The 19,161-nt window shown below is 36.7% G+C and overlaps 1 protein-coding gene across 1 annotated transcript in view; it reads right to left on the reverse strand.

Moving 5' to 3' along the window:
* Positions 1-498: 498 nt before the first annotated feature.
* LOC148107761 (NKG2-A/NKG2-B type II integral membrane protein-like) overlaps positions 499-19,161 on the reverse strand; it is a 33,681-nt gene continuing 15,018 nt past the window's right edge. Inside the window, exons 2-7 of the mRNA XM_087855914.1 lie at positions 16,360-16,562; positions 15,874-15,951; positions 15,339-15,392; positions 14,659-14,804; positions 3,744-3,847; positions 499-3,507 (exon numbers count right to left, since the gene is read on the reverse strand). Coding sequence (XP_087712040.1) covers positions 3,387-3,507; positions 3,744-3,847; positions 14,659-14,804; positions 15,339-15,392; positions 15,874-15,951; positions 16,360-16,562 — 706 coding nt within the window. The 3' untranslated portion in view covers positions 499-3,386. The remainder of the gene's footprint in view (positions 3,508-3,743; positions 3,848-14,658; positions 14,805-15,338; positions 15,393-15,873; positions 15,952-16,359; positions 16,563-19,161) is intronic.

Consider the following 19,161-nt stretch of genomic DNA (forward strand, 5'->3'; position numbering starts at 1 on the left):
AGCTTTTAAACTATTTTCCAATATTGTTTTTTATAAACAAACATCTATCTCATAAACCATAATGAGAAAACTATTCCTGTGGCTATTATGGTAGATTAGGTTATATTGCAGTGATCTACATTTCTTCCATCTGACCATTTTGAAAAAAATAGACTTTGCAGACAATTAATGGCAGGTTTGGTCACGTGACTTCTTTTCACCATATGATGTGAGTGAGAAAGTGACATCTTATAAGTTCGGGGCCCAGGCATTAAGAAGCCCATATCTACTGCCTCCTCTGAAAGCTACTAATCTCTGTTAGAAAAGGTCATATGCCAGGTATCTCACTCTTCTAAGAATAAAATACATAAAAAAGATCTGAAATGAATCTGTAGTCTGGAGTTGAGTTCATACATGTCCAGCCTACATCATCTGAAACACCCCCAAACTATAAATGGTTGAATGAAAAATAAATTTAAATTATTTTAAAATAATTTTTTAAAGACTTTATTTATTTATTTTTGAGAGACAGAGAGAGTGAGCGCACAAGTGGGGGAGGGGAGGAGAGAGAAGCAGACTCCCCACTGAGTAGGGAGCCTCACGTGGGGGTCAATCCCAGGATCCTAGGATCATAGCCTAAGCTGAAGGCAGATGCTTAACTGACCGAGCCACCCAGGTGCCTTTAAATTATTTTTAAATGTCAATGCAATCTTGGGCAGTTTGTAACACAACTCCAGCAGTTACAGCTGCTATTTACATATTATATGAAATTAAACTTGAATAGTCATATAATTTCTCTAGATGAGTTTAGGGAATAAATATAGAGAATATAAAGAACAAAGCTATATTCAAAGAGATAAATGTATATGAAACACTAAGCTATCTTGCAAGTTATAATCAAATGTAAGCTCTTTCCTTCTTGTGAATGAACTAGGGTAGAAATATCTCTGAATTATCATCATCATATTACTAAAGGCTTTCCAAAATTCTGTCAATACCCAGCTGTTTGACCCACACAAGTATCCTTATGCTTTTAATTCCTGTTTTCTTTGTTATTTAACATTTTTTCCCATTAAAGTGTTTTTCTAAGCATTGCAGTGAAGAGTGGCAAAAGTAGGGACATGGAGAATTTAATAAAACAGGGTATCTTCCAAACCATCTGTAATCCAAGCAAGGAAAAAAACAAACAAAAAAATGTATCAAAGAACACTGGTTATTATCCAATGAAAATACGAATCTTTGCCAAAAAAATGAACCTAATCATTAGTAATGCTGCACTGAAACAGATTCAGAAGATAGATGTTGGTTCCATTCTCTGAGGACGTGGGACGGACGTGAATGGCTCTTACTTAGCAATCCTGTAGTTGTTGCATGATAACCCTGAGTGCCTGTTTTTTTCTGTTTGTTTTTTTGTTGTTGTTGTTGTTTATAAAAATTTATTGAAATTGAAGATTTGATCTTCTATCCCATGAGTCTATTCAGGTGTCTTTCAACTGGTAAGCTGCTCTCATAACTGGATTGCTGCTCTCATAAATGCCCTCTAAATCTTCGGATTGACCGGTCTTCCTTGCCTTAAAACTCCCGGTTGCTGGCCTTGTAAGCTGCCCAACTCTTCACACCTTTATATGAAAAGGTCTTCAAACTCAGCACCCTAAGCAAGCCATCCATTATAGTGGCCTGTAAGCCCAAAAATGGTTGGTCTAGACATGTCAAAGACTCAAATCCTCCCCTTCACCTTTCAGCTAATTATATTTACTATCTTTGCCCATAGCGAGGGTGTGAAACTTGAACTTTAGGACCTTGGCAGCCACTTCCACTCCTTTGGCACCGAACTGTCCATCAGAAGCCATCAAAAGCCACATTGCATTCATGCTCAACACCATTCTGAGGGAAAAGATTAGGATTTTTAAGATAGCATTTTGTTCTAAAGTAAGTCTAAGCATGTTGTTTTCCTATCATTTATACCAGGTCGTTTGTTTACACCACCCATAATTTCATGACTATAAAGAGTGCACTTCATAAGTTAGAAAAATTGCATCACACAAAGGTTGGGAACCAGTGACTAAATAACAGTGCACTGCTGAATGCAGCCATTGAGAGAACCACGTGGACTATCCCAACCACCAGCCTTCCTCAGCAAGAGGCCAAAGGAGGCCCTGGTCCAGGTTGTTAACAAAGGCCCACTCAGGTAACTCAGCATGCGCATTCCCTGAGTGCCTGTTAACCATTTAGCACTCTCAGCTCCAAATGGATCCCTCAGTGCCCTGTTCTCAGGTAATGGAGCTAGGTGCTATAAACTTCTCTTCCTTGTCACCTCACGTGAAGTTGAGTTGTGTCCGTAGAGGCAATGGAGAGACACTGCAGCAGAAAGGGCTCTTCTTCCTGGTTTCATGGCATTTTCAGGGTGTTTGGCTGCCATGGCTTGGTTGCCAGCTGCATGCACGCAGGAAGTCCTGTGTATTCAGCCTCCAGCAAGTTTTGTGACCAGAACCAGTCACAATTTCCAGCCCTCTACTCTGTGCCTCCCAATAGTCTGGCAGGGGTTCTTCCTGCCTGCCAGTCACAAACTGAGATCCACACTCACCAGCTTCAGCCTGTGGGCTGTGGAGCTGCTCTGTCCCAGGTGGATGCTGTGAGCACGTCTGTAATGAAGCGGTGTGTAGTCACATTGTCTTCAATGACATCTAAGGCCCATCTTCAGATAGTAAACCTGGCTTCCCAGGGATCTCTCCTATGCATACTCTCTTTCCACTCTAAGGTATTCTTATAATTTTCCTTATCTCAGCAGCCTTCCCTCTTAGTAGGCTTTCCCTTACAAATAGATAATAATTGCCGACATCGAACTTCTCCAGGTTTCTGTGTCCTGACTCAATTCTGACTGATAACCCTGTCACCCGGGGGTGTCATTTGCAGTCCCGTCGGGGGCTCTGAGAAATCAACTCATCTGGAAATATGATTGGAATTATTCACCTTAGTGAGGACTTTGTAGTAACAGTGCTTGATTTCATAATTTGTAATTTATGATTTAATGAATAACAAAAGCTTAAGAAATGTATAATATGTACCTGAGTATAAATTTTTTACATTAATGACAGTTCTATGACACCAAGGGTGAAACCTCAGGTACACTTTGGACTTTATGTGATTATGATGAATCACTGCAGGTTCATCCTTGTAACAAATGATCTGTTTCCGCGAGTGATGCTGATGACAGGAGAGCCCGTGCACGTGTGCAGCCAGAAACAATACAGGAGAGCTCTGTACTTTCCTCTTAATTTTGTTGTTAATCTAAAATCACTCTAAAACATAATATCTGAAAAATATTCTGAGAAAATAATTGGCTTTTAAAGAAATGAGAGATTTTTTTTTTTAAGATGGTGACATAGCATTATACCAAAACTAAGTAGCTAATATGCCTCACGCTTACAAACGTATGTTTTCGTTCCTAAACAGGAGTCAAAAGAACACCTGTGTGACACAAAATTAATAAATGGGCAATTCTTGTCACTCTCTGAAGATACTGAAAACCTGAAATACAGAGAATTATATCTCATTAATCTTAGCAATATATAACATAATATTCTGATGAATAAACAATTTATTTTGACTAATAGTTATATATGTAAATATGAATATTTCTTATATAATTTTTCTATAGAAACACTTGAACAATTGTGTTTATATAGTTGTTCACATATTGCTGTTTTTCTTTGTAAGATTAATTCTTTTAAGGCACAAAATATAAATGCGCTCAATAAACTTACTCTTTGGGAAAGAAAGGTGAGCATTTGAGCCTCACTGATGAATTACAATGGCTTCTCTGGGAGACTGTTATCCATGAAGAATAAATGAAGACGTCCAAGGAACACTATGAGAAAGCAAATTTTACTAGAAGTCAAATAAAAGCTCATACTCATTTGAATTTTGTAGTAACAAATAAATTTCACTCTTTCTTACTTTATAGAATCTTCTGAATTATCATATAATGTTACACACTGGAGGCATTATAAAGGTATAATAGTAGGAGCACGTGAAGAGGACAAACTTACAAACATAACAATTTCAGGGTTCTAAAAATTGATCAGAGGTTAATAATAATTTGTGAAATATCTATTATTAAAACACTCCTAGAGATTCAAGTAAGAAGAAGCACATCTGTAGTGTTCTTGCCCAGCACTGCTCTCAGGTCTCCCCACCTGCCCACCGTAGCTCAGTGATCCGGAAGAATTGTACTTTTTACAAATTGGAGAAGCTGCGAAAAGAACTGGTGCTGGTGCCACAGGGGAGACTTGATCAGCAGTGGGGAAGGGAGTGAAATAGCCCATTGGCTTTTCAGCTCAAAGTGATGATTTTGCTTGGGAATGAATGAGGAAAACTCATGTGTTTACTAGTCAGAGGTTGTGGTTCTTGTATCAAGCACTGTGACTTCCATAAATACAATGGGAAGATACTGTAAGGGAATGTATGACCAAAGAGTTGACATGAGTTCTCTACACACTCTTGCCTGATTGGGGAAAAAAAAAAAAAAAATATATATATATATATATATATACACACACACACACACACAGGGAGTGGAGACCAAGATGAACCCAGTAAAGAATAAAAACAGACGGAGGCTTGAGAACTGCTAGTGACATTATGAGCACTCCCTTCCCACACTCACACCTGCTTACACACAGATGCACACACGTAACATGGCAGAGGGTGGAAGCCCTACTGACTTGCAGTATTTGAATATAGCCTTTTGAAAAAATTAGCAGTTGACATCTAAGCTACAAAGTCACAAGGACAATCCCTGGAAAAGTTGGCTCAAAAATAATAATAAGCAATAAGAATTTGGAAAACCTGGGCAGACATACCAGCAGGCAGACTTAGAAGATTCTGTAGTGAAGTTTATGCAAGATTCAAAAAGAATAAATCAAAGAAAAATGAAATAGAATGATTGCTTACTAAACTATATTATCAAAAATTCTACCTAAAAAATTAAAAAACAAACAAATAAACAAACATGAAAAGGAACTGGAAGGGGCACCTGGGTGGCTCAGTCAGTTAAGTGTCTGACTCTGGTTTCGGCTAGGGTCATGATCTTGTGGTTCTGGGACTGAGCCCCCGCCTGGCTCCATGGTCAGTGCAGTCTGCTTCAGATTCTTTCTCCCTCCCCCTCTACTCCTCCCTGCTCACATGTGCTCACTCTCTCTCTCTCTAAAGTAGATAAATAAAATCTTAATAAAAAGAAAAAAGAATGAAGAGGAACTGGAAAATGTCTTCCATACTAAGGGAAAATATGGTTTATAGAAACTTTATGAGGATAAGATGTTAGATTTCTTTGAAAAAAAGTATCTTAAAGTCATATTAAAAAATTTATGTAAATTATAAAGACAACTATGTTCAAATAATTAAATGAAAGTATTATTGCAGCAATAGATCAAGTAGGAATTATCAACAGAGAAAGAAAACTATGCAAATAGACCATAGAAAATTTGAGTTTATACATACATACCTCAAATGAAAAATTCTCTATATTGGCACTACAGAAAATTTGTGATGAAACTGATGAAATTACCAAAGGAGTGACAGAATTTATTCATCCCATGAGAAAAGAAAAATTAATAATGTCCAGAGACACTCAAAACAGTATCAGAAAACTAGCAAAAGTCTAAATACAAACTAAGAAAGACAGCAGAGGCAGGAAAAAAAAACAGAGAAAAACAATCCTAGGGCACAGTGAATGAACAACTTCTTAAATATTTAAAAATTTTCCTGGACCCCAGAGACTTAGCAAACTAATAACAGGGCACGTAGAAATCCACAACAAAGACATCATAATGAAATGACTGAAGAACGCTTCCAAACACCGACAGAGAAATACTCGTGAGGGAACAGAGTGGATCATGAGGTACTTCAGTCAGTGTGAAAAGCAGGGAATGGGTGATAATATCCTCCACCTCCAGCAGCCTTAGACCACATTACCCACCACAGAATCCATGCATGCCCTGCACGCTATCTCAGATCGCAGGGGGTAACATCAGCAAGATGGTGATGCAGGAAGCCCCGGGCCCTAAATCCCCCATGTAAACAGTAATTTTAAAATATATCCAGACACAAAACCATGTCTATTCGTCTAACCATTTTTGATGAGGGTGCCAAGACCATTCAATAAGGAAGGGACAGTATCTTTCACAAACGGTGTTGGGAAAGTGATTATCAAATACAAAAGAATGAAATGGGATGCCAACATCTACACCACAGACAATGTTAACTCAAAACGGGTTAAAGACCTCAACGCAAGATGTAGAACTATAAAATTCCTTGAAGAAAGTGTGGGGGAAAAGGAAACATCATCGTATTTGGCAATGATTTCTTGGATATGACACCAAAAGCGAAGACCACAAAGGAAAAGTCCATTGTAGACAAATGGGCCACGTTAACCTAAAATGTTTCTCTGCCTCAAAGGGCACGATCAACAGAATGAAATGACAGAGTAGGAAAAACGCTTGCAAATCATGTATCAAACAAAGGATTCATACCCAAAATATATAAGGAATCGTATGTTTCAGTAACAACAACAAAAAACTCAAGTAACCCCATTAAAAGTGGGGAAAGGAATTAAATGGAGACATTTCCAAAGAAAATATACGAATGGTTAAAAACATATGAAACGATGCTCAACATCACTAATCATCAGAGAGATGCAAATCAAAACCACTATGAGATATCTCATATTTCTGAAGATGGAGACTGTCATAAAAGAGTTGGTGAGGAGGTGGAAAAAGAGGACACATGCACAGTGTTGTTGAGAATGTAAATTGTTGATCCATTATGAAAATATGAAGAACACTATGGAGCTTTTTTAAAAAATTGAAAATACAATTACCATATGATCAGTAACTCCACATATAGGAAATATATACAAGAATTGGAGGCAAGATCTCAAATAGATATCTGTGTACCCGTGCTCACTGAAGCATTATTCATGGAAGCCAAGGGGTAGAAGCAGCCCAAATGTACACTGACGGATGGATGGATCAAGACAACATAGTATACACATAGCAAAATCATATTCTTCAGCCTTGGAAAGGAAGGAAATCCTGTCACATGCTACAACATGGATGAAACTCTGGACATTATGCCCCACCCATCAGGTTCCATGTCATGACTCTGGGTCTCCATTGTAAAGGGTGCTCCTGCTGCTCTGAACACGAGCCCATCCCAGGCCTGGACTCTGAACTGCCATTGCTAACACCAGGTTGCTGCTGCCTCGACCTTTTCCTCCATCTATGGCAGCTCAAGGCTCTGACCCATCACTGCTAGGGCCAAGCTCCCACTGCCCTGAGCCCTTTCTCCTAGGTCCCATAGCAAGGCTCTGAGTCCTCATGGCTGGTACTGTACTGCTGCGTCCCAAGACACACTTTCAGCTTCTATCACAGCTTGAATGGTTATCGGGGCTGGTCTGCTGGAGCTCTACGCTCAGTTCCCCGGGTCCTGACACATGGCTTGAACAAACCTCCACTGGATCATGCTGCTGCTATGTGACTGTCCCTTGGGACAGAGTTGAAACTTTGCCTTACTGTCCTCAGACTATAATGATACCATATCATGTTCCCCAGGCCTAAGACCTCACTGATCCTTGTTATCCCAGAGCCCATGTCACTGGTACCTTCCTCCAGCCAGCCAGAGTCACATGGTGAGCCTCTGAGATGCAAGTACAGTTTCCAGGGAATATGTGCACGTGTTTCCACCCCAGACCCCAGTGCCGCAGCCACAGCAAGGGAACCTGTGCTCCAATGCACAGTCGCTATGATGGCTCCATCTGTGCCTGATCCTGCATGACAGCTCTGATACTGCTCCGAGGGCTCTGAGATCAGCATGCCGGACCAGACACCAAAAAGGATCCTCTCAGCATGACCTTCCCATGGGTGAGACAGGAGAGAGTGGGATGATATGTTTAACGTGATCAAAGGGAAAATGACCTGTCAACCAAGAATACCTCACTCAGCGAAGCTGTCATTCAGAAATGAAGAAGAGATGAAGACTTTCCCAGCATCCCAGGAGATGGTGTGTCTAAGTTTCAACTCTCCCCAGATGGCAGTCAGAGGAGAGCAGCAGCATGACTCCAGTGGTGGTCGGTTAAAGCCACGTGTCAGAAGAAATATGAACTATTAGACCTGTCTTACGGAAACACTAAAGGGAATTCTTCAAGCTGAAACAAAAAGACAAAAATAAGTAATATAAAAAAATATAAAAATATAAAATCACTAGTAGAAGCCAAAAGAAAAAGATACCGGATGTTGGTAAAGGCAATGATTATGTGGATACGTCATCAAAAGCATAGGCAACAAAAACTAAAATAGAAAAATGAGACTGCATTAAACTAAGGAGCTTCTGAACAGCAAGGGAAACAATAAAAAGAAATGAAGGAACAATGCCCAGAACAGGAGAAAATATTTGTCAAGTATATATCAGATAAGGGACTAATATCCAAAATATATATAGAACTCATATATTGCAGTTAAAATGAAAAAACAATGCAATTTAAATAATGGGCAAAAAAATAGGCAAAGGATCTGAGAGGATAGTTTTCTGAACACATACAAAAGGCCACAAGATATGTGAAAACTGCTTATAAACCACTCATCATCAGGTAAATGGAAATTAAAGCCACAATAATATATCACCTCACACCTGTTAGGATGGCTTTTGTCAAAAATATAAGAAGTATCTAATTTTGGTGAGCATGTGAAGAAAAGGAAATCCTTTGAAGGAAATGTAAATTGATATTGCCAATTGGAAAAAAGTATCGTGGTTTTTAAGAAATGAAAACTAAACTTCCATATGAATCAGTAATACCAATCCTATGTATATATTGAAAAGAACTGATATCATTAATCAGAGTTATATCTGCATGTCCATTCTCATTGCAACGTATTCACAATAGCCAGATATATGGAAGGAACCCAAATATCTGCCAACAGATAAATAGTTGAAGAATATACGATGCACACACACATACAAAAGCTCACACACATATTTATACATATTGAAATATTATTCAGCCATGAGAAAGAAGAAAATCTTACCAATAGTGACAAATGGACGGACCTTGAAGACATTATGTTAAGTGACGAAAGTCAGTTGGAGATAGACAAATACTGTATGGTGTCACTTACATGTAGAATCCAAAAATTGAACTTGTAAAAGTAAAGAGAAGAATGTTGTTTGCCAGAGGCCGGGAGGTGGGGGAATTGGGGAGATGTTTAAGAATATAGAGTAACAACTAGTAGATAATAAGTCTGGAGGTCTAATGTACACAGCAGCTATTATAGTCAGCATTACTGTATTATAAACTTCAAAGTTGCTGAGACTAAATCTTAGCTGTTCTCAACTCCCACAAAAATGATAAATATGTGACATGAGAAAAATGTTATCTAACATTACCTTGGTAATCATACTCTAATACATCAGTGTATCTAATGAATACACTGTATGCCTTAAATTTATATAACATTTTATGTCAATTATATCTTAATAAAAACAAACAAAAGATATATTTGTAATACCTACAGCTCCTACTAAGGAAATAACTTAAGAATATAGCTAAGACAAAAATACAGGAATTAAAATGGAACACTAAAATAACATATGTTTAATACAAAAGTTGTCAGGTAAGGTGGAAGAAGAAATCAAGACACAGACATAGAAAAAATAGAAAAATGGCAGACCCAACCTTGACTCTCCCATTAATGACATTCATGTGAATTAAATAAGTATTTCAATCAAAAGATAGAAATTGTCATCCTGAATGAAAAGTAAGGTCCATCTACATGCTTTCTGTAACAGACATGAGTTAGACTCAAAGGCGGAAATAGGTATAAGTAAAAGGATAACAAAAGATCTACCCTACGAACAGAAACCCCATAAGTGAGCAGAAATGGCTATTCTAATATCAAAGTATCTGTTAAAATAAGAAATATTAGAAATTAAAGGAAACATTTCAACATGTTAAGGCTGTCAATACGAGAGGAAGATAAAACAATTACAAACATATTATTCACTTTACAACAGAGCCCTCAAACACATGAAATAGAAGCAGACAGATTTGGAAGGATAAATAAACAGGTCAATGAGTATAGTTAGAGATTTAAAAGCTCTTCCATCAGTAGTGAGAGAATAGCAGGTCACAAAATCAGGAGGCTTATGGAAGACTGTCAAAGCACTAGGAGCAAGCCTGACATAACTGACATATATAGAAAGAGGTCTAGGTCATAAACAGGGATCAAATATTTGAAGGATGGTGATATTCAAAGGAATAGACAAAGGAATAAATTAGAAGCGACAATGGAAAGAAATGTGGGAAATTTTCAAACGTGGAAAAGTGATACACATCGAAAAATGTATAGTTCAAAGATGAAATCTATGAAAATAGCTTGTACTGGAAGATAGTAAACTGAGAATATATCAAAACCTTTAGGGGGGAACTAAAGTAGTGTTTAGAGACAGTTTGCAGCTTTCTCACTTCTACTCAAAAGGAAGACTCTTATAAAATGCATGATCTGCTAATTCTCAAGCCCATATTTTCCAACACGTTCTCTGGACATGCCCAGTGTAAAGAGAAACTGGAAGTTAGAGTAAGGAAGAACAGAAACGAGGGCCAGTCTGGATTTCTAATCCTAATTCTTGGTCTCTAATTCTGTTTCCTGCATGTAGCAGTCAGGGTTCAATCAGAGAAGCAGAACCAATCGGATATATAGGTATATATTAAGGAATTTATTACTGGGTATTTGCTTACCTATTTATGGCAGCTGGCTAAGAAGTCTGCGCAAGGCTGCTTCCACACCTCATGTTCGAGCCCAAAGTTCCCAGGGCAGACAGTCTGGGAGAGAAGATCACCAGCAGACCGGAACCCCATGAGGAAAAGCTGGAAAGCCAGGCGGATGGACTGAGGTCCTTTCTTGTTGCCGCTGACCTCGTAAGCCAGAGCCCTTCTTCAAGGTGCTGAACACGAGCACGACCACACCTGGTTCAGAAGTCGGAGGAATTGAAAGAAGTTCCAGAGGTACGGGAGAGAGCAATTGCGGGACAAGCTGCCGTTTCTCGCCAAGGACGTAAGTCAGCAGATCACCGACAACATAGGCATATACATATACTTAGCTGAAAGCTGATTCTGAAGTATGTGTAGTAGAATGACTCACAGTAGCCCCAAATGGATCAATACCCAAATATTCAAGAGCATCAGCAGTAGTATGGATGAATACATTATAGTATTCAAGTATGTTATAACTTCTAATACAATTTTATCTGTCATTTAGAAAGCTTTTCACACTCAGTTACAGACTATTTAGATGTTTACAAATAAGGAAAAATGTAATGCCAATTCAACACCAAAAAGAAACCCTTGAAGGTAGAAAAAGGGGCTAATAAAATATGTGTTATGTGCATTTTGATGGGAATACTAAAAAAAAAAAAAAGGAAATTACGTGTCAGTGGCAATCATAAATAGATTCTGACAGTATGTGAAAATAAAGGACTATGACATAAGGAGATTTATTGAAGCAATACCATGTTGGCTTTACATTTGAGATTCCATCATCATAATATGTCACATTAGCAGAGTAAGGAAGATCAAATGATGTGACTTCTCTGATGCAGAGGCAACTGATAAAATTAATATTCATCCTTATTAAAAAATATCTTTAGAAAGATAGAAATAAGTAGGAAACATCCATGCAAATATCTAGAATAGATAGACTCTGGAAAGAACTAACATAAACTCAATGTTTAAAAAAAGGACACTCATGAATGAACCATGAGACACTATGGACTCTGGGAAACAAACAGGGCTTCAGAGAGGCGGGGGGTGGGGGAATGGGATAGGCTGGTGATGGGTAGTAAGGAGGGCACGTATTGCATGGTGCACTGGGTGTTATACGCAAGTAATGAATCATGGAACACTACATCAAAAACTAGGGATGTACTGTATGGTGACTAACATAATATATTTAAAAAATATTATTATTAAAAAAGGACACTTTTTAAAGTATGAAATGGACATTAAAATACATAAGGAGATTAATGAAACAGAACTGCAAAGTGTATATCCCCACATATATGGAATGTAGATTTCAACAAAGATACAAATCATTCAGTGGAGAAAGTATAGTCTTTTTAACAAATATCGTGGGAAGAATGGAGTATCAAATATTATTAATAAATATATACTTTATACTATACACAAAAATGCTAAAAATTGATCATACGGAAGCGCAAATGGTAAGATTTCAAGAAGATTTATTAGAAAATATGCATGACCTAAACTTGGGCAGACATTTCTTAGACAGAACACCAAAAACATGATCGATAGAAGAACAAATTGATGAAGTGTAGCTCATCAGGAGAATATCTACTCTTTGAAGGGAAAAGAGATAAATCATAGACTTCAGAGAAAATATTTACAGATCATACATCTCGTAGAAGACTTGCTGCCAGGGTACATAAAGAATTCTCAAAGTACGATAACAAAAATTAAAAATATAACCAAAATATTTCAATAGCTAACTTCATAAAAAAACATGTATGGATGGCAAATGAGTATAGGAAAAGATGCTCAATCCTATTAGTCTTAGGAACATTCAAACTAAAACCACTACAAATCAGACTTCTGGTTCTAGAAAGATAGAGAAGATAAACTTTTGCCTATTCCTCCCACCAAATAGAGCTAAAACCCCTGGACATTACATATAAGACAACATAAGATTCAGACAGGTGATGAGAAAGCCGACGGAAGCAGGCACTCCAGACCCAGGAATGACATGGCTCTGAGCGCCCTGGAATTCCTATTTCACTCACATGTCTCAGACTGGTGCCAGAGAGGCTGGCAACGCACAGACAGCAATGGGACAGACAAAAGCCCCCCAAATGTTTTTTCCCTCCAGTCAAAATAATGGAAAAATGGCATGCCAGAAAGACAGAAAAGTTTTAGACGCTAAGTGCATTATTCCAAATCAAAAAACCTATTATCTCACAGCATGACAAACAGAGCATCAGAAAAAATAAAGTCCCAATGGATCATAAACCCTATTTAAGAGATAAAAAAATAAAGAAATAAAGAAAAAAAGTAAATCTTAGAAAATAACATAGGCAATTATATTAATTAATTTAGACTAAATTCTGAAAAAGGTCCAAAACAATCACTAACACCCAAATGATAAATTGAACTAGAGTTACAGTAATACATTTTTGGTGATTGGGGCACATGGGTGACTCAGTTGGTTAAGCAGCTACCTTCAGCTCAGGTCAGGATCTCAGGGGCCTGGGATCCAGCCCCCTGTTGGGCTCCCTGCTCACCGGGAGTCTGCCTCTCCCTCTCCGTCTGCCCCTCCCCCTGTTCATTCATGCTCTCTCTGTCTCTGTCTCTGTGTGTGTCTCTCTCTCAAATAAATTAAATCTGAAAAATACATGTATACACACATACATTTTGGTGATTAAAAAGTCCAACATGGACGTAAAAATGCAAGTCACAGCGTCAAAAATGTATTTGCATCTCTAAACTCAAAAAAAGAGCTCATATCTAAAATATGACAAGGACTTCTAGGAGGGGAAAGCAAAACACCATCTAGGAGAAATGGACAAGAGACACTCGAGTACTTCTCATCCTCACGAAAGATAATATCCTAATGATTCACAGCCCAGAAAAATGGTACTGTTATATAACCACTAGAACTTATTGTATTAATTTTTCTGAGACTAGTGAATTTTGGATCAAGGTACTATTTGGCAAAATGTGTATTTACACAATACATCAGGAAAACGTTGGGATAATTTAATAAATTGAGAGCACACATGGCTATGACCATGCAATTTCATTCTAATCCTTAGAGAAAAATGTATTATTAATTAAACATAAATGCAATTATAATGTTATATTTCTACACTTGTATTTTATGATGATAAGTGTAATATTTATATGCCTAAATGTATTATATACTACATAGTTATGCATCATTTATAAATTATTATACATAAAATATGTGAAAAAAGACAAGGAAAGGCTTTCCATAAGATGATTGTTCATAATACCCACTTACTAAAAGGAACTAAATTTCTGAGAGTAGATTTTAAAATGTCCTGTTCATATAAGAAAGAAGCAGTGAAAATTCACAAACTATAGACAAACTGATAAAATAGATGGATTACAAATATCATGTGAGAGTGAAAGGAGACACATATAAAAATGCACACTGCATGATTCCCTTGATGTAAAGTCCAAAAAGAAGCAAAGATATTTCATAATATGAAAATTAGCAGGGCTCATAAACATTCTATGTCAGGGTCTGATTTGTAATTATGTGGTTCTAGCTACTTTGTGATCAATTTCACTATCATGTTTAGTTTCTTCGATGTGTGATAAAATTAAATAGTAAAGTTTATTTCAGGCAAAACGGCATATATAGAAGCACAGTTTTCTATGAGAAGCTAGACTGGAAATTATCAAGTGTACATTAACAGTATAAAATGTAAGTAAAATAGAGTCAAACTATGGAACATGAGTAGACTTTAAAACAATACCAAAGAAACCACAAATACAAACACAAGTACAAACCTATAGATGAACTCGATAAATATAATATCATAATATTAACAGATAAGCTCTTAATAAAATGGAAACATCTGACATCTTACCATGTCCTCTTTATCATCTACGGAGAGCAGGGTAGAGCCCTTAGCAGCACAGGATATTGAACTCTCGTTCCATGATTTTCTTTCAGTGCTGATGTAATAGCAGCTGTTAGAATATGTAAGCCACTCTTTTGGACAACAGTGATAAGCTGGAGAAAGATTATGAGATATTATCCAAAAGAACCTTGAAGATTAACAAATTCAAGTTCATCCACATACTCCCATATGAATACACAAATGTGTGCATAACACATCCATGTACACTCACAGGGTGGATTAAATAGAACAAAATATGCTTACACACACTGAACGGAGAATGGTTAGCCTATCATTCCCCAGGCATGTGTTCATGTATAGCAAACACACAAAAATATCCATCTCTACATGTCCTGAGAGTTACCGAATGAAATCGCTATTTTAGAATAGTAAAATGATGTATCTCTTATCATGTTATAGCAGGAGGAAATTTGAGACAATGGGTAATAATGGACATAGGGATTTGAATGAGTATTTCTTTAGATTGTTACATTAGAAGGAGCACTCTCCTATAATCATTATTTCTGAAAGTTTATTAGATGATTTTCTAATTTATTTTCCCCAAAAGAATATATTATCTTTACCTGGCCTAAGGTAGAGATAACAATAGAAACTATGTTAACATCAGAGTTCTGAAAATGATGTACCTCTTTGGATCCTTGTTTCCAGGAATGTTTGGTTCTGCTCTGGTCCTTCAGTAACTAGAAAAATTAAAGCAATCCTCATACAAACTTAATATTAGACTAAATAAATCATAATGGTGTGAGTTTCTTAGTTTGAAATTTGGTGTATTATTTAGAAGGAGAAAACTCTAATAAAATTGATTTACCAGTAAAAAGTTAATAAAGTAATGAAGATGTGGGGAAAATATCTCAAAAGCCTAAAGAACAAACCTCCCTATATCTTACGGTATTTGATTTAACCAATTTCAAGAATTAATTTGTATTTCTCAGTAAGATCTCTGCTATAACTTGTCTTTGAGGTATGAAATCTGGGCATGTGTGTAATACTCTCTACAATTATTCTGTTACATCTAATTTTGACAAATTCAGAGTGAACATTCCACACTTAGAGTATACATGCATTAAGATGAGATAATAAAATTCCATAATTTTATGCAATATTTTGAGGCACTGATGATCATTAGGGGAAAAATTCCCTTGTAGTCATTCCAACACTTACAGGGAATAACAGCTATTATGACCACAGTGGACATCAAGACAAGGCAGACGATTCCCAGGATCCCAGCAATGAGCTTTCCTGGACATGGAGATAAATAGTAGGAAGAGAAATGAAAACGCTGAGAGAGGATGGGCAGAAATAATCCTTCAGGAAATTTACATACAAGAGAAAATGACACTCAGATAGTCACAGATAAAAACCTGGACTCCAAACCCATAATCACCATTGTAATCTCTCAGAATATACCATTGCATCTGCAGTAGATGTTACCCCATGAGATGTTGGTAAAGACTACAAATTATAACAAGGCTGGAACAAAGTTAGTCTTCAGAGATCAATTACACTATATTGCAACTTCAAGCTCTGATCTTCAGAAATGAAAAATATAGGAGGTCGCTCCCTACTCATTTTCTGCACCCCTGCCCACCAACTGCACATCATAGTACATCATCCTACAGTTAACTGTGTGTGTATTCAATGTTTTACCTTTGCACTGGGAGTTCTTGTTCCTTCGAGGATCCTGAGAAGCATTTTGAAGATTTAATTCTGCGTAGGTTATTTTCTGCTCAGTTACTGAAGTGGAACTTTTAGTGCCCTTAGCTTTCCTTTGCTGTCTTTTTGAGTCCTTAGCCTGACTGAGTTCTGCATAGGTAACGCCTTGGTTATTCGTCTCTGCAGCTGAGTATTGTCAGGCACTGTGCTGAATGGGGCTGCACTGAAGGACTCGATGAATGGTGTATGTAATGACAAGGTTGCTACACAGTCACACTGGGTGGAGTGTGTGGTGAGTGAGAGTACTCATTTGCAGTTGAACAATTTAAATCTGGTACTAATTTTTTTAGAGTTTTAAAGAAGCATTTCATGATAGAATATGTTGTTTTTACAATGATATTCTATGTTTGACATAATTGTATCGGTTGGAAAAACATAAAGCAAAAAATTAGTGAAGAAGAAAGGAATTCAGGAATAATACCGTCCTTACTAATGTTAAGGTCAGATTCCACAGAACATTTCAATGATAGTAGAATAACTGGGTTAAAATTAAAATGTTGTACTGAAAAAGAAATGCTGTCCTAACTTTTTTTTTGACAACTTTTAAAACCATATTGGTTAAAAATTGAGTGCTCTAAGATTGAGGATACTAGTTTTAGCACATACAGAAATTTCCTCTAGTAGATGACTTTTATCGGGGGATTTACATTTCCTTTCTAAAAGGTAGTGCAGTGCTATCAAGTGAATTTTTATTTTGAATAATTGTGGAGTTCTAGAAATCATTTAATTTTAAAGATAGATTTTATATATTGAAAAATATTACATGACATGTTAAACTTCTTGGAAACCTGAACAACACTGGAATCAAAGACCAAAATACATTTTTAAAAAGTACTTATATAACATAAGAAATTGATAATTGATTTAATGGTAAAGATATGAAATCGTAAAATGATAAATAAAACCGTAGGTCATTTGTGGAAGAACACTGTTGGTACAAACCACAGAAAGATCTATGAATGTCAAAGGCAGTGTGGGCAGATTTAGTTTTATAAAGAATTCTAATAAATCAAAGAAGTATAATTTCGTAATTCAATCAATGAGTTCTGCAGTCAGTGAAATCTGAAGTTACTCCTGGCTCTCAAATTTACCAAGTATGACCTTTATAAAGTTACTTTGTGTCTATCTACCTAGTTTTTACTAATCCAAAATGGTAATTAAAATCAAACATAATGCATATAAAGCATTTGTATCTTTTAGACTATGTAACATAATTCGTTAGACAGAAGTGTCTTTCAGTACGGGATATCTTTTTTTTGCCACATTTTGATAAATCTTTTAAAAAGTCTTTTGAATGTTTATAGTTAAGTTTAGATTAGCATTTTGCAGAGGGTACCTCATCTTGCTTTTTATGAAAAACAGATTGCTTTCATTCACCCAAGCAAATGTATGGGGAATTATGTTTGACAGTTATGATTCAATGGATTCATTTTAAGAATCCATTTTTTAAGACTGGGCTAAATATCAAATAATATGTATAATTATATCTGTAACTGATGACAAATCCAAATTAAGTGTTCCTTGTTATGATGCTTATGGCTTTCACCTGAAATTACATTGATTTGCAAACACAATTATGTACATGTCTATATTATTAATTACTTCTCTACAGGTAAGAATTTGAATATTTTAAGAAATTCTCCAACATATTTCATATCCATTTTGTTTGTTACCCTGAATTGTTGGAATAAAGATACCAATGTTCTCCGTGACTTGATTGTATGTTAATTGTGCCTCAGTTCCATCCCATGGAGAGAGAGAGCAGAGTAGTGACACATACCTTCTGTTGGTGCATCTTCCAGGGGGAGACCACGTTATTCTCGTAAACAGACAATATCTGTGGTCTTCACAGACTGCTGGCCCTGTGAGAGCTCAGAGTGAGGCAGTAATGGAAAAAGTACATATCTCATCAATGTGTCACTTAAAATTTGAACAGGAAATTCTTACACATGGGCTATTTGAAGCCAGTGTATCTCAGACACACCTTCAGACTGTAAAGACTTTGAGCTTGTAGTGTGTCATTTGGTTTGTACCTTGGCAAGTGCCCCGAGAACTTTGTATGTTCCAGAATTTATGGGTCAGAGACTTGATCACCCAGGCTGTTAAGTTGCTTCCATCTGAATCACAAGCACTGTGTACCTAAACCTTGTGAAAAATACCTTAGATGTTTAAGTTTTACTTTTAAACAAGGATGTTAAATCTTGGCATTACATATTCTTTCTTATGCCCTTGCTATGTCATTTCTATTATGCTGAAAATATTCTAAAATCATCATCCTGTTAACAGGTATTTAATGATATTTGACACTAATTCTGGACACTTACTACATTTTCAACTTTATTGTTACTGTCACAAAGACATCATTTTCCAAACTTATCTTTTTTTAAAGGTTTTATTTATTTATTTATTTGAGAGAGAGAGGGCATGCACACAAATCAGGGGGAGGGGCAAGGGAAAGGGAGAAGTGGACTCCCCAGCCAGCAGAGAGCTGGAAGCAGGGCTCAGTCCCAGGATCCTGGGATCATGACCTGAGCTGAAGGCAGATGCTTAACCCTGCAGACTGAGCTACTCAGGGACCACTCCAAGCTTATCTTCTCAATTTTTCTGCCTTAGTTTTTAATATACCTGCAATCAATTTTGTTATTTGTAAATAAGTTATTTAGGTTTCTGCTGAAAAAACTAAATACATCAGTGAACAATATTGAACAATAACCCCATACCATAGATTTGAATATT

This window comes from Ursus americanus, chromosome 25 (genome assembly GCF_024610735.1).
Source record: "Ursus americanus isolate L20-20 chromosome 25, mUrsAme1.1.p, whole genome shotgun sequence".
In the NCBI taxonomy this organism is placed as follows: Eukaryota; Metazoa; Chordata; class Mammalia; order Carnivora; family Ursidae; genus Ursus; species Ursus americanus.